General features: G+C 55.2%; 1 protein-coding gene across 6 annotated transcripts; it reads right to left on the bottom strand.

Annotated features, from left to right (window-relative positions):
- Positions 1-1,160: 1,160 nt before the first annotated feature.
- Positions 1,161-23,504, bottom strand: Stra6 (signaling receptor and transporter of retinol STRA6). Of its 6 annotated transcripts, none has more exons than XM_047542435.1 (20): positions 23,383-23,504; positions 20,109-20,236; positions 16,585-16,651; positions 16,192-16,277; positions 14,933-15,072; positions 14,589-14,612; positions 14,246-14,412; positions 12,902-13,024; positions 10,950-11,026; positions 10,707-10,834; positions 10,431-10,492; positions 9,373-9,535; positions 6,529-6,604; positions 5,428-5,561; positions 4,074-4,191; positions 3,888-3,989; positions 3,099-3,262; positions 2,639-2,794; positions 1,834-2,030; positions 1,161-1,360 (listed from the first exon to the last, which is right to left on the bottom strand). In XM_047542435.1, the coding sequence occupies exons 2-19, from the start codon at positions 20,219-20,221 to the stop codon at positions 1,861-1,863; spliced, it is 2,070 nt and encodes a 689-aa protein (XP_047398391.1). In that variant the 5' UTR covers positions 20,222-20,236; positions 23,383-23,504; the 3' UTR covers positions 1,161-1,360; positions 1,834-1,860. The 6 variants fall into 6 exon arrangements, with proteins under 6 accessions (XP_047398391.1, XP_047398390.1, XP_047398394.1 ...); XM_047542434.1 differs by lacking the exon at positions 23,383-23,504 and adding an exon at positions 21,210-21,348; XM_047542438.1 differs by lacking the exon at positions 23,383-23,504 and adding an exon at positions 21,210-21,348 and having other exon boundaries at positions 3,099-3,148.

The following is a 23,504-nucleotide window of genomic DNA, read 5'->3' as shown; positions in this document are numbered from 1 at the left end:
GGCTCAACAGACTAGTTATGGAACGCTTGACTATCCTGACCTGACTTGGACCCTGCCGTCTCTGGTTCCTTTCAGAGGTGAGTGGGCTTAGCTTCTTGAAACGGGAGGTGGAGGTACAACCCAAGTCAAGCAGCCTGGGCTCAACTGTGCCAAGTGCTACTCCCCTGTCTTGAAGTCTTCCCTGGCTTCCATTGCCCTCGAGGAAGCCTGAATTTCCCAGCCTCTGCACCTTTACTTGTACTGTCCCCAGCCTGTGCACCCTTTCCCTGTTCTTCACTCGGCTAAGCCAGTCTTTAAGATGCAGCTCAGATACCACCTCTTCCAGGAAGCCTTCCACATGTCCCCTGTCCCCAGTGTGGTGCAACCCCCTTCTTTGCTCACAGCCCTAGGTCCTGTGACCCAGCTGATCACATTCCATTGTGACTCTGCCTCCTCATCAAGAGCAGAGTCCGAATCTGAGTTCTTGTCTCTGGGACACTGTCCAATGGCTAGCTAACACAGGGCCAGGAAGGCGTTTTCCAGTGGGCTACAGGGGGACAGAGCATGCCCTCTTTGACCTCCCTGGGCAGCCTGGAAAGTGGATTGGAGTTCTCCATCCTCACTTTGTGTTTGAGGGTCTAATGGGCAGGAACAGTGTGGGGTTGCCGGTCTCTAACTGCACAGACCATGGACATTTCTTAAGGCCCATTGCCTGCGCAGTGACCATACCTTCCCTGTAGCCCCCAGTCCCATGGTGGCCCACACCCAGAGTCTCTCCCTTACTCAAGCATCTCCTACCCGCACCAAGTCCAGCAGGGAAGGGCCCCCAGTTGGTCTCAACCCCCTTCCCTTCTGCATACTTGGTCTACTGTCACCCCACAGTGTGGCACCTCTGTCCCACCTCCAAGCCCTTTATTCATACCACTTCCCCATCGCTCCTCCTTCCCACAAAAACTCTGCCGGTTCTTTAAGATTCAGAAGTTCAACATACACTTGCTTGGCAGTGGCATCTCAGAGTCCCATCTTCATCACCCAAAGGGATGTAGCTATGGGCTCTCTCTGCCCCCACCCTGTGCCCAACCCAGCACATAGCCAGATACCCCCACTCATCCAGTGTGGATTGACTGACGGTGTGGGCAGGGTTCCCCTGCATCCCCTCTCCCCATAAGGAGGGCCGTTGCTCAGGGACAAGTTTATTACCAGGAACACACTAACCTCTTTCATAATAGCTAAATGCATAAAAACTACAAAAATAGCCAGCTTTCAGGAGTGGGCAGCTCGGTGTGGGGCCTGAGCTGTGACTTTGCCACCGGGCAGGAGCCCATGTCTTCCTCATGGTCTTCCTTTCAGGCCCCACAGCTGGGGAATCTTCCAGCCACTCCTGGAGGAGAGGAGAGGGGAGAGCTGGGAAGAGGGAGCACCATGGCCGGCAGCCACAGAGGGCCAACACTGAGGTGGGGCTAAGCTGGAATGCAAGGCTGGCCCGGAATCACGGAGCCTGTTCAGGAGAGGCCTCAGTGAGGCCCTGCAAGGTCGGTGGCAGAGCCAGGGTGGGGAGGGGCTTGGATGCGGCCACCCTGCTCCGCTGCTCCTGGACCAACAGCCTAAACCCCCAGTTGCTTTCTCCAGAGCCCTCTCTGCATTCCAAGACCAAAGCGGCAGATGAGGGTCCTGCTGAGACTCACAGGAGGAACAGACCTTCATTCAACCTTAGTGAGCCCAGGCCTCAGCTGGTCACTGGGGCCCTCATCCCAACAACCTGCTGACTGAGGTGCTGCCAAGGGGAGGGGATGCCATGGTTGGGTGGTGCTGGGAAGGGAGGAGGAAGGTAGATGGGCATGTGCTCCGACATACGGGGCAGGTGGGCTGCTTTCCTTGCCCTCAGGCCTGAGCACCGTTGGCCTGGACACCTGACAGGGCTGTCTTCCGGAAGGCCTGCAGGGCTGGGTTGTTCAGTAGTGTGTAGGCCAGACCCCAGCGGGCCCTGCTTCGGCTGGCTCTAGGTCCCATTCCCTTGGCCATAGGGTCCTTTGTCTGTAGCAACTGCATCCCTGAGAGGGAAAGAGACCTTCTGTGAGTAACTCTAACACCCAGTCAAGCCTCTCCAAGGCCCTAGACTCTGCAAATTCCAGAAAGTCTGCAAATCCCATACATAGTAAGGGTGTTGAGACTGGGGTTCCAGCTGCCAGCTTGGAGTGGGAAATCAGAAGAAGCTGGGGTTGCAGAGGGGGGACTTGGTGAAGGCTCAGGATGTCAGGGGGCAGACAGAAGCAGGAGGGGCTGAGGTTGGTGGAGGGACTAGAGGCAGGTCTAGCACAAAGGCACAGAGCTGGCTTAGTATTGCCTTCTATTATACACTTCCTGGGCAGTAGGGAAGGAAAGACCTCACACTTCCTGGGGAGAGGTGTGGGGTAGCCTGGTGAGCATGACAGAGCCCCTTAGCAAGACAGCCATTTCCTTCTGTGTGCATACATGTGGGGTTGGGTTGGAGTATACCTTTGTATCACAGGAAAAAAAATTATCACAAGACTGGACCAGGATGGGGGACCTCAGGCAGCCAAGGGAGAGAGGAGAGAGAATTTTCCTGGATGTTCGCTGTGCTGGCAGCGGGCATGCTGAGCAGGGCTGGCTGGGCCCCCGTCCCAGTGGGAGGGCGCACCTTCTTCTTCCTCCCCAGTTCTGAGGTTGCCTTTGGGGCCTGCTGGGGCCGGGGGCTGGGGGCTCCGCACTGGAAGTAGCAGTGTGCAGAAGGCCATCACGGCGGGATGCGACTGGCTGGCCTCCATCTTCAGGAAGTTTCTGTATGTGCAGTAGCCTGGGGTGGGGCAGGGGACAGCAGTGCTTGGGCAGGAGGGGGCCAGTGGCAGACTAGAGGCACCCAGACACTTCTGACGCACGCAAGGACGCACATGTATTAGAGCATGTGGACACATCGGGCCATGTCACACACACGGCACAAGGACACGTGTGGACCCATGGAACATGCCACACGCACTGCACACCCTGCAGAGCCCCAGCAGCACACAGAACCCACAGATGCTCACAGTCACAAACATCCTCCATGAACGAATCTGCTGGGAGGTCACTGTAGGCTCCCAGCCCCTGCCCAGCAATCTTACCGGGGTCCAGAGTGGCAGCTCTTGGTGGCAGCAGACTGAGGTCCATCTGACTGAGGTGGACGGTGTTATAAAGGGCGGAGAGGGACACTCGCCAGGTGGCCACCACCCCACCCACCAGCATGTTGATGGGAAAGAGGAGAAAGGTGGTAGCGTAGAGCACTCGCCTGGGGCGGGGAGGAGAAAGGCTGAGGCAGGCTCCCCAGAGCCCCTTCCCCAGGACCAGAGTCACTCCTAGAGGCCCACAGCAGCTGTGGACTTATTGAGCACCTACTGTTTATTAAATATGCCTTCTGTGAGGCATGCTCTATGCCAGGCCTTCCCTCTCAACCCACCACCCTGGAAGACAGGTGGGAGCACCTTCTTCTGTAGAAGGGAAACTAAGGCCTAAGAGACTTTGCCAAGTCTATCTGGTTACTCAGTGGCAAGACTGGGATTTTAGTTCATTCTTTCAATGAACCCAGTGTCTTCCACCTCCTCCTATGGGTTCCCTGTCCACTAATTCCAAATTCGTCATGGGGACAAATTTCTCCCACAACTCTGCCATCTGACACAGAACCTCTTTTCTGCAAAGTGAGGAGATGTAGGGTTTTGGGGGGAACTGAGGATCCAGGGAGAGGAGCATAGATCCCCCAGACAAAAAAGGCTCCTGGAGCTAATTTATGTCATCTCATGCCAAATATAGAGAAAGATATCTTGGTAAGGCAAGCTCTTTCTTCTACCTGCTGTGTAGGACACACTGAAGAAGAGGCTGAGGGCCCTAGGGAACCACAAACTCAGAGACCACCTCACCTGTTGGTTAGCTCTGGGTGTACATGGTGAGTCTCCAGGAAGACCCAATGGGCTGCTATGATCTGCAGGGTCACAGCTAGGGCCAAAGTCAGCCAGAAGGGCCTGCAGGTGGGTCAAGGAGGGTGGTTGCATTTAGCAGTCCTCTACAAAATGGTCCCAGAACCCTCTACTCCTTGCCTCACTCACCATGAAGACTCCAGGGATCGTAAGAGCAGGAGGTTCCTGCCGTGCAGTACAGGCATGAACACCAGGAAGGCAAGGGCTGTGGTCCCCAGGAAGAAGATAATCTGCTGCACCAGGAGCCCTGCAAAATCAGAAGTAACAAGGAGACAGACACCAAGTTCTTTGGGAACTGATCCACCTCTGCCTCCCTCAGGAATCCAAGAGCTTTGGATCCAAGGACTGACTGGGTTTCAGATCCCTGCTCTGCCACTGCTTAGCTCTGCTGCCTTGAGCAAGTAACGTTACCTCTCTGAGATGTTGTGTCTTTCTTTGCAAAATGGTAATAGTAGTCCCTCCCTCGGAGGGCTGTCGTGTGATCCAAAGAGATTCAATCAGTTGCAACTCTTTGAAATCAAAGTGCTTTGCAAGCATAATTTTCCCCCACTTGCTCCTGAGTTCATGGGGACCAGACCATCCTGTAAATTAGCATTTGCATTCCTACCAGCCAGAGCCTGGTACATCATAGATGCCCAAGAGTTGTCTGTGGAAGCAACCAGACATTGATCACATGGGATAATGTGTACAAAAGGGTTTGGGAAGCCAGGCATGGTGCCACACACCTATAATCCCAGTGGCTCGGAAGGCTGAGGAGGATCACAGGTTCAAGGACAGTCTGGACAACTTGCCAAGACCATCTCAAAATAAAAAATAAAATAAAATAAAAAGAACTGTTATGTCACTCAGTGGTAGAGCACCCTGGAGTTCAATCCCCAGTACTGAGGGGAAAAAGAAAAAAGAAAATAAAAAGATGACAGAAATCATGCCTTTTCATCCCAATACTTCCTCTCCATTATCATCCTATCATCTTTCTCCTCCTCCAAGGAGGTGAGAACCAAAGTAACTGAAGGGAGAGGCACAGGCCCTTAGATTCCAGCCGCCTAGTTTCAGGATGCTTTCCTGGCTGCAGGCGCCAAGGGGAGAAACAGAACTCGGAGGGTTCCTTGAAGGCCATCTGGTCCAGCTCTCTCAGGGCAGGAACCCCTTGGTAATCCCCAACAATGTCCATGGAACCCTGCTTTCATACCTGAGTGACAGGGCTCCCCTTACTTTCCGAGGCAGCCCATTGCGGTACAACCCTCCCTTATAGGAGCAGGAATGTGCCACCTTGAACTTGCCACCTCCAGACTTGGGTACACAACACATCACAACACATCAACACCTGGTGGAACCAGGGTTGGTCTTCGTGGGAAGGGTGCCCTCCAAATGCTCCCTGATGCTCTTGCTCTACATCTGCCCAGCATGACTAGGACCTGCTGAGTGTGAGTCCCTCCCCCAACTGGGGTCAAGGTCGGGGGCAGAGGTGGGGGAGGGGGCTCACCAAGGCAGGTGAAGGTAGTCTGGTAGGCACAGAAGCTCATCCAACAGAACACCGCCTGGCGGGACGGTCGAGTGCTCTGGAGCGGGGGACCCAAGTCCAGGGCAGCCCCTCGGTGCAGAGCTTGAAGATTGGCCCTGGGGTGTGAGTCAGGGAGGCAGCGCCCTCAGGGAGGAGTACACACTCCCAGATGCCCCCTGGGCAGACTCTGGTCAAGCCCCCAGCCTAAGTACAACCCTCAGCAGGGGTGCTCAGAGCTGTGGGAGCTCTGAGGCCACTGACTCAAGCTGCGAGGTCTTCCTGGAAGAGGTGATGTCCGGGAGTCTTACAGGGTGAATAAGGAAACAAAATCAGGGAGAGGTTCAACCTGAGCCATGTCAGAATAGTGGGAACCAACATCGAGAATGGAAGCGACGCAGCTTGGCCACCAGGGCAGAAGGTAAATGAGCATTCTTGTGGAGCCTTGAATGCCAGGGTCAGAGGGGCCAATCCTGTGGGAAAAGACCCCTGGACAGGGTCTCTGAGGGCTGTCCAATGCACAGCACCTGGGGCCAGTTCTCTGACATGGTGAGCGCCTGCCTCCCCTTCCCACACTGCCCGCTCCCACTCAGAACTCATCTCCCCTCTGCTAGGATGCCTCAGGTTCTTCGGCACTCACCATAAAAGGGCAAGCTAGGCAGCTTGGCCCCCGCCCCTGCCAGGCACCCATTCCCGTTGTTGGGTGCACCCACCTCTCTGCTCTTGCCCATGAGGTTCCTCTGGCCTGTAGTACCCTCTGACCCTTGCCACCTACCTCTTCTTCCACTCCTAGGTAGACCGCCAGCTCCCCAGGTGGCCTCCCTAATTAATTCAGCTCTTCCCGTGGCTCCTTCTCAGAGGTGACCCCCTCCCTTCAGTCACGCCCAGGTGTTTCCCCAACCAGACAAACGCTCAGAGGGAGCGAGGGCCCAACTCTCCACCCACCACTGTGCAGTCTCCAGCAGACTTGGTGACAGCCGGGGCCTGCACAGGCCTTCCCTCCCTGCAGCCCCAGGCTCCCCACATGCCCTCTTGGGTCTGCCCCCTTCCCACCTCTGTGCAGGGTGAGTCAGAGCTGCCACCAACCTGTGCGTTGTCAGCGAGCGAATCAGGAGCAGGAAGGTGAGTGCGCAAGACAAGACCAAGGCGGAGATGTAGCAAGCTGGAGGGGAAGAGGGGCCACAGTGGGAGGTCAGGGCCTGGGGGGTCTCTGGGGAGCCTCCAACCCCCTGCCAGAATGGGACCTCGGTGCGAGTTACCTTGGCCCCCATCCCCCTTTGAACGGAGGCCTCTTGGTCCCATTCCCATCTCTCAGGTCTACTGCAAACTGATGACCTCAGCAGCTACACCCTGCCCCATGGCGTGGTGGCCAGGATGGGGAGAGGACAGCTCTGAGACACATACCTGACCTTCACCTGGGTTTTGTGGCTTAAACTTGTTGTGGTCCTCAGCAAGGGATTCCACCCAACCCAGCTCCTGCCTCAAGCTCCACCACTTCCTGGCTGTGTGAACTTCAGGGGGGCACTTCGCCCCTGAGCCTTGCTTTGTAGGTGTGCTCCCTGCCAGGCACTCAATCACGCAGCCCATCTCCAGGGTAACTCAAGCCACGAGCCCGTCCCTGCCTGCACCAATGACCTTTGTTTAGGGCACAGAGGATGTGAGTCCACAGCAGTGTGCCGAGTCTATCAGGACAAAGAAGGTGGCCCTGCTACCCATCTCTGGGGTATGCCCCACCTCTTAGCTCCCTCACCCCCAACCTGGCCATGCACGCAGGTAATGAGATTGCTGGTTCCATGGCAGCTGGGAAAGAGTGGAGGGTGTGTTGGGAACAAATACTAAAGAGTATCAGAGTGCAGCCCTCCCACCCTCCATCCACAGCCAGCCTCACCCTGGACCCTCGGAGCAACCTCAGGAGGTCAGACACAGGAATTGTTCCCAGGAGGTCAAAGAAGAAACCAGCTCAGAGAGAAGGCCTAACACAGCTAACCCCACTGCCAGGCATGACAAGTGCAGTCTGCCACCAGATCCAAAATGATCCACAGCTGCCTGCACTCTGGGCTTGTAAGTCAGCCCCAAGAAGTGTCCCTGGTTCCTGTGTTTCCACAGGAACTAGAAAAGTGATGGCAAACACACATGGGTAAGACACGTGCCCATTCCATATAGCCAGAGATGTGGGGGCAGTGAGTCTTGGCACTGGTGGCACACTGGGGGAACCTGGAGTTGCCCAAACTCCCCACTGCCTAGGCTGTATCCAGACCAGTTAAATGAGAGTTTCTGTGGGTCAGATCCAGCAAGGTGCTGGGAAAGCAACCAGGATTCCAGGGTGCAGCCAGGGTGCAGCACTGGTCTGGAGGTAGAGCCTTCAGGAGTCTCTTTTGAGGCAGGAAGGTGGATCTCCCATAGGCAGATAGGATAAGGGCCTTTGGAGAAGGATGGGAGGGGAGCGGGAACATCATGCCAACCTAAGAGGAGACAGGGGATCTGAAAGACATCATGTGACTTGCTGCTCCCTGCCAGGGTTAACCACAATGCCTTCTGTCATAGAATACTTGTCTCTGTCCCTCATAGCTGCCACCACAGCAGCCCTTCCTTAGTTACCCTTGCCCTTACCCCTCATGATGGCTGTCCACAAGCAAACAGACCCCTACCTGAAATGCTTCCTCTTTCTGAAAGATGTGTCAGAATTGACTGGGAACTATAAATGCAAAGTGTGGTAAGTAGAAGACTCACGCCTGGACACATCACTTCTTGCCGGAGAGCCTCAGTTTCCTGTTCTATGAACCAGGATCAATAATACTGATCTAACAGGACCACTGCAAGTAAGGATCAGAGCTTGGATGTGTGTATAGCTAGGCCATGTCTGCTTCTGCCTGTGACCTAGGTCACAGCCCTCCCCAAACCTGTCACCTGTCCAGGTTGTGGGCCTCAGCCGCAGCTCCTAGGCAGCCTCCAGTGTGAGAGCTGAGACATTCAGGCATGCGGTGGGAAGGGTAGGCAGGGAAGGAGGAGGTCATTGGCCATGCCCCTGCCTCTTCCCCACTCTACACCCCACTTCCTGCCATGCAGCATTGCCAGTGTGCCTTGGTCTGTGGGACAGGATGATGTTAATGGTCAAGAAAGCTGTTGAGCAGCCTACAATGCTGGCAGTCTATGCTCCCAACTACCATAGGTCATTCCCCAGAAGCCAGGGGTCCCACTATTGAGGGGCCCTCAGATTTGCCAAGGGTGCAGGCCCCAGGACTCTTGATCTCCAGACTTATCTCATGGTGATGGAGAGAGCCCCAGCCTGGGCTCCAGGTGACCTGTGTGGCTCCCTGGCTCTGCTCTGCCCTGCAGCCCAGCCGCAGGTCAGCCGTCTTCCATGCACCCAGTGGGGAGCATCTGGGGAGGCCTGGGAGGTGGGGTAGGGAGGTAACTGCAGGAATAGGGCTGCAGGTGGCATCTGTCATTCCTGGACTTAGGGACTCATTTCAGGGAAGGCAAGGAGAGAGGAGATGGCCCGAGTAGAGAGGGACTGAGAGAGAAAACAGCACCTTGCCCAACCCCATCCCCTGCCAGGGATTAGCCCAGAAATCCTGGCCCACTGCCCCACATCACTCTCCTTTCCTCCTTCCCCTCCCTCAGCTCACACTGCCCGGCCTTCTCTGTCACCACTCCTGGGAGTTGGTCAAAGACCCTGGGACTGGGGACAGGGACCCTGAAGAAGCTGATAAGGGGCAGGGGGCTGCCCAGACAGGTTCCTTCAGGTCTCAGAAACTTGGAACTGGAAGCTCCAGTTGCCCCCATTTGGAAATGAGGCAATGGAGTTCCAGAGAGGGGAAGGAAAGTGTCCAAGGGTACCCAGGATGTCTGTGGCAGGCTGGGACCCAGCTTGGGTATCCTGACTCCTGTCCCCTCCGTGGCTTCAGGGCTCCTGAGGAGGGACCTCACCTTCCAGAGCCCACAGGTAATGTTTCACCAGCTTCACCACCTCCTGCCTGTCTTCAGAAAGCACGATCCCAAAGCCAGCCAGCAAGAAGGAGATGTCCATGGTGACCCCTGCCCTCACCTTCTGCATGGTAGGAACCACGCTCACCAGAAGTAGCAGAGCCACCTGGGAAAACCCCACAGTGAGGACATCAGGGCCTGGCTATACACATGCCAGGCATCCCACCCAGAAGTGTTTCCTGTGCAAGCAGAGGGACTTCAGGGGGTAGCATGCTAGCTACAGCCACGTGCCCAGCGAGTGGATTGGAGTGTCCTATCCACACCTTAGACCAGCGGCCACACACCTCTACGCAGTATGTTACAGACACCTCTGTAGCCTGGCAGCCCCCCAAGAAGCATAAATGTATACTACACCTCTGCCTATCTATTATCTATGGATCTAGCTAAACTTCAGAATATAAAATTTCTAATTTTTCCATGTTGGACAAAACAAATGAGTAATGACATTAAATGTAGAAATACCCAGATTCAGATTTTGGCGACTCTGGGATAAATTAGCTGTAGAAACTCAGCCAAGTCAAAATTCTCTGAGCCTCAACTCCCCTATCTGTAAAAGGGAGAGAAATTATACCTTCCAGGATTTAGTTTTGGGTTTTTTTGCAGGTAGTGGGGCTGTTGGAGGGGGGATTTGTCAAATATATGATCTCACTAAATCTTCTCAACTAGCCAAAGAGGAGAGCGATTCTATTTTTTCCACTTTGTAGATGAGCTAACAGGTTCAGAGAGGTTGAATGGCTTGTCCAAGGTCACACAGGAGGCAAATAATGGAGGTAATATTTAAATCCATTTTTATGTGACTCCAAAACCCATGCTCTGAGCTGCTATATGAGCCCAACAAGGGCTTTCACCCTTCCCTTTTGGGCCAGCACTCCCAAAATGGCCAGAAACAGTTGGACAGGATCATGGGGGGGTATTTGGAGAGCTGAGTTGGGCCTGAGTTTTTCCAGGTTTGGGGGTTCAAGGATCCAGAGGAAGATGACACTACAGGGCATAGGATATACCTGGTAAATGGCTGTCCCTGTCAAGGTGACTGAGATCACCAACTTCAAGGGGAGGCGGAATCCTGCAGAACCCAAAAGAAGGGGTGTGGTGAATAGTACCACCAAGGCTCAGGGGCCCCATCCCTCCCAGGACCACCAAGGCCAGGCCAGGATCTTGCCCTTGTCCCAAGCTGGCAGTTGTCTCTCCTGATGACAAGGGAGCAGGGAAACAGGAGCCAGCCCTCCACTGCTGCTTCTGGGCAAAGGAGAGGTGAGGATACCTGTCCCGCGTAGTACCTGGCTGTGGAGTGTAGGTGTAGCCTTGGCAGCAGCTCCAGAACCGGGCCAGGAAGCCATGCTTGGAGGTATGGCAGCAGCTGCAAAGACCCAGGCAGGCAGGAGAGACCACAGGTAAAGCTCCTGCCCTAAGACCAAGCCACAGAGCCTGGTCACTCCTCACCTCTGTCCCCACTGGGCACCAGCTTCCTGAACACGCCTACTCGCCAGCACCCCCACCACTCCATGTGCCTGGGACCTCACCTGCTTTCCTGCTTCTTTTGGCGAAGGAGACTCCTCAGATACTCTTCGGAGTAGCTGCTGTGCAGCCCCTGTGGAGACTGGGAAGGGGTTGAGCAGATGAGACCCGCCTTGAACCATTCCTGGGACCGTGACTTAGGGCGCCAGAGTGGACACTGAGTAGGTCCTCATAAAAACTTGGCTGTGGTGGTGATTGTGGAGTATGGAGAAGGTGACTTGTGACCTATGGGGTCAAGGTACATGACCTGCAAAAGTGTCCTCTTTTCCTGGCAAGGAATCCTCCTCTCGATGCTGTTCTTCCTCCAATCTCTCTCTTGCTTTACTCACTGCTTCCCTTCCCCCACCCCACCTTCTTCTAGCTGTGACTAGGGTAAAGGAAAGCCTATGTTCCTTGGGCCCATCTCTGACTAGGACACAGGATGGGGCCATTCTGGGGCAGATCCCCCAGGCTTCTGCTCCTGCTCAAGGGAGATCACAAGGGTGATCAGATTTGCCTAAGCCACATTCCAGGCCTTAAGCTGCCTGCAAAGTGGCAGAAGCCCATGGGAACATGAGGTTAGCAACTGCCCTGGATCACAGGGAGAATAGGCCATGGTCACCTGTTGCCACAGCAACCCCAGGACCTAGGGCTGGAGTGGGTCAGCTCAAAGCTTGACTGGTCCTTTGTGGTTTAAATCTCTTTGACCAAAGTCCAAAGAGGATTTTATTCCTTTCAAGCCTTGGCAGAGGGGTTTGCCATGGAGGGAGAAGAGAGGCAGAGGAAGCCCTGGAGAGGAGAGAAGAGGACCCCCATGGGAGAGCTGCTCCCCTTTTCTAAGCCAGCCGTGAAACTGAGGGGACCACAGGCTCCCTGGAGGAGTGTGAGCCTCAGGAGGGCAGGGGGTGGCAAGCACCAAGACCCCCCTGCCTGCCGTGCGGGAGCCCGACCAAGAGGCTGGGGCCTTTGGGACCACAGGGCTGCCCGGCAAGCAGGCCCACCTGGCCTCTCCTCACTCCCCATTTCTCCTCAGCCTTTCTAGAATCTGCCTCTGCCCCTTTGAGGGCCTCTGGAGTGTTCCTCCCTTCTTACCTGTGAAAGCCACTTGGCCCTGCCTACACCTGTTCCCATAGCATCTGGAGGAGCCCACTGCACATTTCACATGTCTTGTCCGTGTGTCACTTCACCCATCTCCCCACCACAGGGAGTCTCCTGGAGGCCCAGCAAGGATGGGTCAGCTCCGAGGCCCTAGCACGGAGTTCAAGGCCTGACATGTGGTTGGTGTGTCTTAATAAGATTGCAGTATCTTTTAAGAATTCTCTCTCACAAGATGTATCTATCCATCCATCCAAAAATTCAATAATATTTGCTGAGTATCTATTATGTGCTACAACCTGCTCTGTGCTGCCAGTGTCACACCCCTCTGTCCCCTAACTCATGCTCCTGCTCATGCCTGCAGTGCCTGCTCCTATTCTCTCCCCACTGCAGACCCCGCTTGTCCTTCAGGCCTCTGCTAAAGTCCACCTCCCCCAAGAAGCCCTCCCAGACCTCTCCTTTGTCCGACATCATCCAACAGAATCCAGCCTGGCATTGATTTGTAATGCAGTTCCGCATTCATCCTGAGTCATTTCAGCATCTGCAGAACTCCGAGGAGGCCCAAGGCTCCTGGCCCAGCTCAGTTCTCCAGCTAGATCCTCAGGGTTTCACAGACAGGGCTATGACTTCCTGTTTTCTGATCCAGTTCTCCTTTGTTGAATTCCTGCTGTGCACACAACCCAGTGCCCCGGGTATCCTGGGTGCTGATCAAAGGCCCAGCCACTAAGCAGTCACCTTGTGACTCAGAAAACATTTTCTGAGCACTTCTTACCTGCTAGACCTCATAGCAAGCATGGCCGTGTATTGGGGACCAGAGACATGGGGGAGTCTGGTGTCTTGGCTGCTGAGTAGGAACCAGCCCAACCCTGCCCTGTCCCTTCACCTTGGAACCTGCTCCTGTCCTGTGGCTGAAGCTTCGCACCAGCTGCACCGGGTACCACACACTCAGGAATCCAAGGCCCAGCAGGAGAGGCAGGGAGGCCAGTAGCGAGTAGTACTTGTAAATCTGGACAGACACACAGACACTCAGATAGACCTACCTTCTGCTTTCTTCCCCGACTAAGAACTAGAATCCGTTTCCCTTCCCACCTCATACTGCCATGAGGATGCTCCGGAGGGCCATGGGAAGGCTTCCGGTTTTGGGGACCCCCAACTTTGGCCACCCCTCACCAACACACCCACTTCACGTTTTCAGGCCCTGTAGAGATGCTTGCCCCTAGGCTCCTGGACTCCCACAGGCCTAGGAGGAGCCAAAGGGAGGTTACAAGTCCCCGCCCCACCCCCAGGGACTGCAGAGAGCCCTGAGAGGAGGATGCCCACTCTCCAGGTTCCCATGTTCCAGGCATGTCAGGACACAGGCCCCTGAAAATTGGACAAAGGCCTAATTTCGTCTACATGCAGTTTGCCACCTCGGAATCAAGAAGCCCATGTGCTGCCTCCAGAGGCCTTCCTGGGTTAGGCTCCTTATGTATTCATTCATTTGTTAATTTGATGTCTTTTTATTGAGAACTTAGTGTGTGCCAGGTTCTAGGTGTGAAAAAGACTCACCAAGTCCCTCCTCTCAAAGAAACCTCCTATCTTCACCCAGCCCCAAGGGATTGGGGCTACCGACTCTATTTATCGGTGGGGAAACTGAGTCTCAGAGAGGTAGCACTTTCCTCAAGTCACCTGGCATCACTTTTTTTATTTGTTTTTTGTGTCTCCCCTTCTAGAACACCTCTTGGGAGTCCAGGGACTTGGCTTGGCCTGTTCACAGCTATATTCCAATGCCTGGAGATGTCCCTGGTATAGAGTACATGCCTCAAACACATTTGCTGAGTAAGGCAGACCTGGCAGCTTCACAGTCCTGACCAGCAGCTAGGGAACAAGGTTCCGAGGTTCTGGGATTCTCTAGCCCTCTGAGACCGTCCCCCAACATGGTACCTGCCATCCTCCATCCCTCTTCACTTCCGTTCCCACTCCAGCCTGACCTAGGGAAGGCTGGGGAGTCAGTGAGGGGCTTTGCTGGCCTTCTCTTCTTCCTCTGTTCCCTCCTGACCTAGAAGCTGCTAAGGGCAGCTTGGAGAAGCTGGTTGGCACAGGTACATGTTGAAAGATGTGGAATCCCGTGCATAATGGAAGAAGGCAGAGAGGCCCAGCGTATAAGCAGAGATGAAAGGAGCCATGCAGGTTGAAGCAGGCTCCTCCATGCGCCCCCTGCCCCAGGCTGTGGTGAGTCAATGGTTACCTTAGGTGTCTGGGGACACTCTGCCCTCTGCCAGACCTGGATGCTAAAGTGAGCCCAGGATAGTGCGCTGCCAAGCAGGTATGCAGCTCCATGCCCGACTGTGGCACAGGCAGCCAAAGGGTAGTAGAGAGCAGGATAATAGAGCAGGGCCAGAATCTTCCAGGACTCTGGAAGGTGAAAGAGGCAGAGAACACATGAAGGGGGCAGACATGGGGCCTGAGTGGTCCCCACTCAGATTTCTCTCCCATCTCCCTCTTCCAAGCCCTCACTGGGTCTGTGGGCAAGAGCCCAGGGTTCGAACCCAGACTCTGAACAATATCAGCTGTCATCTGGGGCAAGTTACCTCTTGGAGTCTTGGCTTCCCCATCTGTGAAATGGAAAGAATCACATTATATCAACAAGGGCAAAAGGAGAAGGTCTAAGCCCAGCACCTGAGTCAGTTCCTAATAAATTAAGGTTGTACTTTGTTGCTTCTTTCTCTCTCTCAGTTCCCTCCAGTGCAAAATGGGACTAATGTCCACCCTTCTTGGGGTCTGATGATCTAAAGCAGTCATGCCACAGAGCAAAGGTTCCTCCCATTGACAAGTGCTCTGGTTTCCATCACCTCCCCAGCCAAGCTTAATACTCCTGGAACCCACCCTGCCCCATCCCATCAAGCCTGCCCCTGGCCTCGGATGCACTGGGTACCTGCATTGGGCAGTGAGGCAAGACTCAGGAAGGGCAGCGGGTCCTTGTCAGAGAGCAGCAAACACAGGGAGCTGAAGAGGACCATGAAGACAGCAGCAGGCACTGTCTGGGGTCTGTCCCCAGCCAAGAAATTCACGGGGCTGACACAAAGACAGGGAAGAACAGGAGAGGTTGCTCAGCCCCTGTACCCCCATTACCTCCAGTTATGTTCCATAAAGAGGGTGGTAGAGTCAGTCCCACTTCCCAGATGGAAAAACTGAGGCCTAAGGCCCGTTCATTATTCATTCATTCTATAAATATCTGTGAGTGCCTCCCATCTACCAGCTCTGGGTGCTATGGCAGAGGGATGCACACACAGCAGCAACAAGCACTGCTTCCCCTGCCCACCCAGGAAGGTCCAGGAAACAGCCACCTCCTCACTAATCCATCTGTCTGTCTGAGATGGCAGATCTTTGAAGAAAACAGTGAGTCGCTGCTTCCTTGTGCAACAGCCCCGACCCCGGGCTGGGTGTGGCCCAGGGTATAGGACAGACAGCAGGCCCAGAAGTCCCAGGTGTCAACCCTCTGGGCTCAGGGCAGGCTTCTGTGTCTCTATTCCAGCTTGCCCTCATGAAGCTCTTCCTCTCCCAACCCTCCCAAGTAGGGCAAGCTCTTTCCTGGGCCAGCCAGAGACCTCAGGTGGCTCACCACAAAGCCAGCACAGCAATACCCATTTCAGTGTGCCACCCAGGTCTAGGGTACAAAACCGTCTACACCAGGGTTCCACCTGCCACTTCCCGCAACCCTTTGGTGTCTCCTACACCAGTGCCCCGTCCCATCTCCTCAGTGTCATGCCTGCAGGCTCTGGGGTTGCAGGGCTGAACCAGAAAGAAGGAGAAAGTTCCAGCTGGAGGCCAGTCCCTCATCAATCAGGGTCCGAGTGAAGACCTCAGGGGAAATGATGGTCAAGATAGCATCCGGTGGCTGTGACCAGTCCAAACCCTGGAGCCTGTGTGAGAGGACTGTGTTCCCTGAAGACTTTTCCCCCATTTCCTGGACCACAGAAGCAAAGGAAGCTGGGCAAGTCCCTCCCCTCCCTCCGGGGTTCCTGACTAAACCAGGAGACCTGGATGGGGGTGGGGAGAGCCCCAGACAGAGAGAAGTGGGGGTGTCTCTGAAACCAGAGTTGACTTTTAGGTACCTAACAAGTCACCCACCCTCCCAGAAGACCCTGTCAGTCAGGCCCCCTGAGTGGAGGTATCCAGGCCCTAGGAACCAACCTGGGCAGTCTGGGCCTGCCATGCCCACAGCCAGGCCAGAGCTGGTGGCGCCTCACCAGCACAGCCAGCAGCAACAGCACGAGGATCTGGAAGAAGAGTACAGAAGATGCTCGGGGTGCCCAGGCTGTCCCCAGGGGTCTGCGTCTGGGCTCAGTTAGTCCCAGAACACCTCCCACCCACCCAGTACACCCTCATGTGGCATCTTGAGGACTGTCCAAGAGGTGACAAAAGTCTGGCAGGTTGGACATGGCCTGCATCCTGCTTTGGGCCCCCACCTGGGGAAAATTTCCAGATCCCTCTATGACTCCCAGGGTCCCCCTGCACCAGCCCCAGGAAAGGACACAAACCCCTTTGCCCAGACTGGTAGCAGGTTGCAAGCCAGGTTGAACTCACCGATAGCGAGGCCAGGCAGGCATGGAACAGGGCGAGTGGCACACCGGGGTCACAGGAGGGCACAGCCCTACAGAGCAAATGGAGGCTGGCTCAGGCCCCCTGAGTGTGCAGCTGGGCCTGGGGTTGGAGGTTGTCTAGGCTGAGGCTCCACCTAGAACTTTCCAGCACCTTTTGCTCCCCCCATGGTATGCTGGCCCAGTGCAGTACCAAGCTCCAGAGTGATAGAGCCAGAGCCAGGAGGCTCCTGGGAGGAAGCAGCATGTGCCAGCTCAGTGAGCACCTTTCTTGCTCACCCAGAGGCTTCCTATCCTTCAAGGCCCACTTCCTCACTCCTCCTCCAAGAAGTCTCCATGACTACTTCTGCCCTCTGAGCTCTTCTCAGAACCTCAGGCCTACTGCCTGGATCAAACACTTCATTGTTATGATTTGCCCTCTACTCACTGGTACCTCAGATTGATCTGTGACTGAAAAGATCTTTCCAGGTCCCCTCTTTTCCTGTTTTCATGTCGTTAAGAGTTTCCATGTACAGTTGGGCAGGTTGCTTGCTGCACAAGGATGCTTGCCCATGGAATTGAGTGTAACAGGAAGTGCCCCCCACACCCTGTACCTACAGCGAATACACCTAAATGGGGGGCCCTTTATCTAATATCACAAAGGTTTCCTCTGGTTTGACAGAGGTCTTGCTCTCAGGGCAGCTAAGCACAGAGGGGGACTGTGGTGAAGATAAAGAGATCAGTGTGGTCAGTGAAAGGCTCCCTAACCAGGTTGTGTGACAGAGAAAGCAAGTCGGCAGGAGCCCTGAGCTCAGAGCTGGAGCTGGAGCTGGGTCAGGGTGACCTCCAGGTAGCCCAGCTGGAGTTCGCGAGCCAGAGGAAGGACACCTGCATGGACACGGGTGAGTGCAGAGCCCTGGGACCCTCTGAGGAACATCTCCCCTCTCCAGCTTTGTTTTGCTCAGGAAATACCAGAGGGCAAGCAGTAGAAAAGAAACTGGTCCTTGGGCTTATCCTTGGGGGCGTGGGGACTGAATAAGTCTTCTAGACTAGGGCAGAGCTGGCTTCTTCCCAAAACCCTGGTCGAGGAGGGGCCATGGAGGGAATCAGATTTCCAAGGCTAAGCCAGGGCCTTACCTCTCCACCCTCGGCTCTGCCTTGGCACACTCAGGGGTGTGGGGTGGGCTTGGGCTCAGTCCCGTCCTCAGAGCTCAGGACCACCACCCAGCCCTCCAGTCTGCACCCTTCAGGTGACTCAGTCCTGCCCTACCCTGTTCTCTGAGGTCCAGCCAGGACAAAGACCCGGCACACTGTCCTGGAGCAGCTGAGCCAAACTAGGAGCCGCCCCAGCCCTGGGAATTCCCTCCAGGGCCCTGTCTGGGAGAACATCTGTATCCTCTGCGGTCCTCTTCTGACCCCTCAGCTCTGTGTTCCTCGAGCACATGTTTGGGTGATGGTTTGTGGACTTGGGTTTTGTGTCGTGGGACAGGCATCTCACGGGGAGTCATGCAGAAAGGGAGGGAAGCTCCATGCTTGGAGAGGACAGAGAAATGGGGTTGGATTTGAGTTTGAAAGATGGGTAGCATCTTTTTAGGCAAAGAAGGGAAAAGGAAGCTCTGTTGAGAGGACAGCATGAGGAAGCAGTGACAGGCAGAGTCAGTGTGACCGGCACCAGGCAAGTCCTTTTAGTTTGATGGAGGCCCAGAGGGGTGAGAGACAAGGTTAGAGCAGCACAGAGGCACTAGGAAGCCACTGTGGGTCTCTGAAGTAGGATATTTCTGTGGCTGAGTCCATCTGGGCCACTCTTAGAGTGTCCACCAATCCTGACTCCAGCAGCGAGGTGCACGGGGGAGCTACCATCCAGAGCGCCTCAAGGTTTTCATGCACCTCATCACTGGGGTGTGACTCACACTTGGAGAGGTGAGCCCAAGTTCATCTTTGTGGGATTCCCCTGAGCGCCCAGCTTCCCGCTCCCAGTTTTCAGGGATGGGGGTTGGGGAAGGGCGATGGCAAGTCTCTAGACTTGCTTTTACTAAACAAGTAGATTCAAATACTCTTCTTTAGTCTCATGGGCTCCATGTCCTACTGTGGGAGAAGGGAGCTACAGAGTCCAAGTACTACACACACGACAGGCAGCTAGTAGTCCCCATCACCCAGTTCCTACCATGCCAGGACTTTATTCTGAGACTCTATCTAAATATGCCAAGCACAATACTGGTTGCAGGCACCTGGGTCCCAGCCAATGCCCAGGCCCTGGTGCTCTCAAGGAGATAAGTTCCCGGGCTGGGGATGTAGCTCAGTCGGTAGAGTGCTTGCCTTGCAAGCACAAGGCCCTGGGTTCAATTCCCTGCACTGCAAAAAAAAAAAAAAAAAAAAAAAAAAAAAAAAAAAAAAAAGGAGACAATTTCCTAGAATCCTTCTCAACCAGTCAGGGAAGGTGAGCGGGGAAACACCCACTCGGCAGGGCTGTTCTCCAGGTGTCAGAACCCTGAGTCTTTCAAAGGATGGCTCCTTCCCCTAGGCCTGGGTGGGGCCTCTGTCCCTGCTGGGTGACCCAAGCCTAGCCAGGGTGCAACCTCAGCCCCTGGGGAGGCACTTGAGCATTTTTCTTCTTTACTTTCAAATTTTAATGGAGAACAGATGTGCACACATCTGGTTCAGCACTCTCCCCCCTTCACCTTTCCAGTTCCTGAAACCCTCAGAGGAGCAGGGAGGCAGGGGAAGGACCAGGGCCAGGAACAACAGGGCAGAACTGAGCTCTGGGTCCCACAGAGGCGACAGCCTTGGCAGCAGGTGGGGGCACAGAGAGGCCCAGTTCCTCTGCCAGAGTGCCCAGACTAAACAAAGATAGAAAGGGTCTGGGCCAAGAGTCCTTGGGTCACCCTGGGGGGTGCTGGCTGCCCCCTCCCTCTCTCTGCACCCTCCCTGGCTTTGGCCTGAACACTCTCAGCTACAGAAAACAGAACCTCCTCATCTTCCCTCCCCAGACTAAGCCATCCCAGACAATGGGCCACAGGGTCCCTCCCTGAGTGACTTCCCCCTAGATTTTGGTCCCAGCTATCTGCCTCCCCCACTCTTCCCCAGCCTGCTCCAAGAACCTGAGGCTTGTAAACACCACACCCTAAGTCCTCACCACAGAGACCAGTAACCCCTCCACTGCTTCCCCATCCCGGCTTCAGGCCAGATCACCCAGGGAGCAGCCCAGACCTGCTGGAGCTGAACCTGCAAGGATGGGGCCCAGGAATCTGTGTTTTTAACACATCACACAAGTGCTTTTCAGATGACCAGGTTCCCCCACCTCAAGCATCTTAACAGCAGGCCAAGGGCTATTGTTCTATATCAGATGCAGAAACAGAAGCCCAGAGAGTCTGTGACTTGCCTAAGAGTCACACAGCAAATGACTGGTTGAACCAGTTCTTAGTAGCTCTTGTCCAGGGTCTACACACACACACACACACACACACACACACACACACACCAATTGGTAACCTCTGCCACACCCCACTCTGGAGTCAGGGGTGCCACACTCACCCCTCTGGCTGGACCTTCTCGCCCCCCTGGGGCTCATCGATGTACCAGCTGTCGTAGTCATCATCTGCTGCCCCTGAGAACGAGGTCTGGTTCCCTGCTGCCTGGGACGACATTCTTGGGCCCTTCTCCTTTGACCCCCAGACAAGAGAGAGAGAAAAAAAAAAGCCACTACAAATGTGAAAAGAAGCTTAAAGGAAAGAAAGAAAATCCTAACAAAGAAACATTTCTTTTTAATCCTAAAGGTTACTTTCTTGCTTTTAGCTCTCTGGGAAAGCCCTCTGGGACTGCAGGCCTGGGGAGGCTGGTGCAGGAGGAGGGGAAGGGCCTCTTGTGTTCCTCCTGTCCCTTCCCGCCCAAACGTGCCCCATCCTGTGGTTATCTTAATGCACCCCCTCAGGGTCCCTGGGCTCTCATGAAGTACCCATCTGGTCATCAAACGGCCACCAGCTGACCTTCGCTCAAAGGACCGTTTTCCAAAATTTTCCCAGTCAGTTCAAGCTGCCCACAGAGACCCCTCTCCGTCCCCTTCCAGCCCACCTAGACGGACCCGCAGATACAGCAGAAGGGAGGACCAGGAGGAAGGAGGGCAGAGATGAAAGGGTGGGCGGGCTGCAGGAGGCTGCTTGGTCTGCGGGACCAGGCCCTCCCAGCTGGGTTCCCACCCCTTTTGCACTAGGGGTCCGGCCCCAGGGGCCCAGCCCAAGCCTCCCTCACTTTGCCCAGGCTCCCTGGAGACCATCCCCCAGCCTCAGCCTCCCCTCTCTCACCACTTGTGCCCGGATGACGGATGGTACACATAATCCCAGACAAAGCTCCCTCCTGGGAGGAGGTCCCAGCACTCTGGTCACCTTGCCCTGGCAGCACCTGGCTGCACACGCACACATACCTGCCTTCAGTGCCTGCCCCGGAGCCCCCACATCTCTGCCCACTGCCTTCCCAGAGTCCAGCCTTGTGGCAACCCACAGAGGGGGCTGAGCGGCTGAGGCAGGGAGCAGGGCCGGTCCATGACTTCTTCTGGGATTTCCATGAAGAAGGCCGCATGTGTTTCAGTGGTAAAACCTTTTTGTTCCTACAACTTGATTTCACAAGAAGATAACTCACCCGCATGGGCGGAAATGAGTCCTTTAAACACGAACCAGATCCAGGGGCAGGCAAGGAGTGCCCCGCCTGCCTGCTGCTCTTCCAGGGCCTGGGGCGAGGGTTCCTCCCGTCCTCCTCCCCTGAGGAGCTGGACCCCTTGCTGCCTTCCCTCCCTCTCCCTGGCCCAGCCCGCAGGGAGGGGCGAAATGCAGACAGGCAGAGAACTGTGCTCAGCCACACACAGCCCCTGGGTGGGGGTTTGGGCCCTGAAACTTTTGAGGGTCCCTGTCCTTCCAGTACTCCACAGGGGCTTGGGCCTTGTCCTACCCAGCTATGTGTTCAGCAAAGAAACTTTTCTTAGAAAAGACATTCATTTGTTGCAGGGCCTGGTGGCATAATCCTGTAATCTGTTGGCAACTAGGGAGGCTGAGGCAGGAGAGTCACAAGTTTGAGGCCTTGTGACACCCTCAGCAACTTAGGGAGACCCACCTCAAAATAAAATAAAAAGGACTGGAGGTGTACTTTCATGGTAGAGTGCCCTGAGTTTACTACCAGTACCCCCACAAAAGCATTTGTTTATTTTTTCCAATAGACACTTATTGAACACCTATTGTGTGCCAGCAGTGTTCCCTGAAATGAGAGAGAGTACAGTTCTGAGGGTGGAGGGCCCAGACGAGTATAAAATAGCCTCGGGAGCAGAGGGTTGCAGAGGGGAGGCACAGGTGCCCTGGTTATATCCTGGGAAAATGAATTTGGTCTGAATTGGGTGTGGGGAGGATTCCTGAAGAAAATCACTTTGGGTGAAGATCTGAAGTTAGGAAAGCCAACTGGGCCGAGGAAGGGGTGGGGCAGTTCAACGTGTGTTCCTGACATGGGGAACAGCCTGCGTGAATCTCAGAGTAGCAGGCTTTGAAGTCCTAAGCCTCCCCACCCACCCACAAGGCAGGATAGGGCCTGAGCACTGGGTAATCTCGTTCCTCAGCCTCCTTCCCAAATAGCCACTCTTCCAGGAAAGGGGCTCTGACCTCCCTCCTGTACAACAGAGAGGTCAGCAGTGCTGACTCAGAGCTGAACCTGAGGTCACTTGATGCAATGCAGGAGCCCATGACCAGGCCCTCGGATCCCAGGTTCTCAGGTCAATCCCTGAGGGTGGAATCCCTGCCTCTTCTTCCCTTCCTGATGCGCAATGCCTGGCTCTGGGGTCAGAGAGCCTTTAGAAACTGAGTTTGGTGAAGCCATTGCTTGTTCTGGTGACTATCATTTGTTTGTGGGCCTGTGCCGTTGTGCCCTGAGGTTCACCCACTGGGTTTTCCAGAGCCTCTGCTCAATGCCAAAGCCCAACTGCCCATTGCCACTCAAGGATCTGAGACTCTCAGCTTAGAGAGCAATCAGCTCCTATCTGATCTTAAATTCCCTTCATGATACCTCCAACAATTGGAGGCTAGAGTCCCAGAGAGGAACGCCCTCTCTGCACGCAGCAGAGATGTGCGTGCAGTTGGCCAGAACCATGTCCTGCCCTGGAGGGAGCCTAGCTCTGTCTCTCCCAGACTCATTCGCTCCTTCAACAAATATGTGCCAGGTTGTGTTCTTGGTGCTAGTGATACAGCACAGGACAAGTCCTGCCCCTCAGGCAACTTAACATAGAATGGGGGTGGGAGGGTGGCTGAGAAGGAAAATAAAGCAGGGAAAGAGAAGAGAAGCAGAGACACAGAAGATGGCTGTTCTGGATCAGGTGGTCAGGGAAGGCTTCAGTGAGGAGGTGGTATTTGGCTTGTAGCTGAAGGGATGGAGGGATCCCATCAGGCTACCTAAAGGAGTCTCTGCCAGCATCAGGGGTGCAGCCAGGTTAGGCCTAGCGGAGCCGGGCACAGTCCCTCCCTCACCTCCCTGAACCAAACTTGCTCCTGCTAAAGGACTACTGTGGGCACTGCCCCTCCCTGTCCCACCTCCACAGCCCAGCTTCCACTATAACACCTTCCTGTTCAGTGGGGAGACCCAGAAGTCACCCTCAGGCAAGCCCTATCAGAGGTGACGGGAGGGCTTTGTCCCTCTCCCCTGACGTGGGCCCAGCTGGCAGAGGGCATCCTTATGGCAGTATGGTACAGATACCATGGGCAGGGCTGAGCTGGAAACAGGAAGGGGCTGGTGGGAAGATAGGGTGGGGCGGGAAACGCCAGTTGGGAAGGTGGCCTACCTGAGTTTGAGCCCCGGGGCTGGCCCTGCGGCCTTGAGTGGGTCCCTTCCCTCCTCGGTCTTGGCCCAACCTCTGTCTCCTCCAGCCTACAGATTCTTCTATTGTGGGTTCTCCTGCCCAAG

This window comes from Sciurus carolinensis, chromosome 2, assembly GCF_902686445.1.
Source record: "Sciurus carolinensis chromosome 2, mSciCar1.2, whole genome shotgun sequence".
In the NCBI taxonomy this organism is placed as follows: Eukaryota; Metazoa; Chordata; class Mammalia; order Rodentia; family Sciuridae; genus Sciurus; species Sciurus carolinensis.
This window is presented reverse-complemented; position numbering and strand designations above follow the sequence as displayed.

Bases quoted from the DNA above. Each gene is read 5' to 3' on its own strand.
- Stra6 (XM_047542434.1), bottom strand. The intron at 14,613-14,932 runs GTACCCAGTGCA...TCCATTTCACAG, and splicing joins TGCCTCACTGCCCAATGCAG to ATGGGGAAGCCAAGACTCCA. The intron at 6,605-9,372 runs GTGAGGTCCCTC...CTTCCCCTCCAG, and splicing joins TTACCTGTGGGCTCTGGAAG to CTTGCTACATCTCCGCCTTG.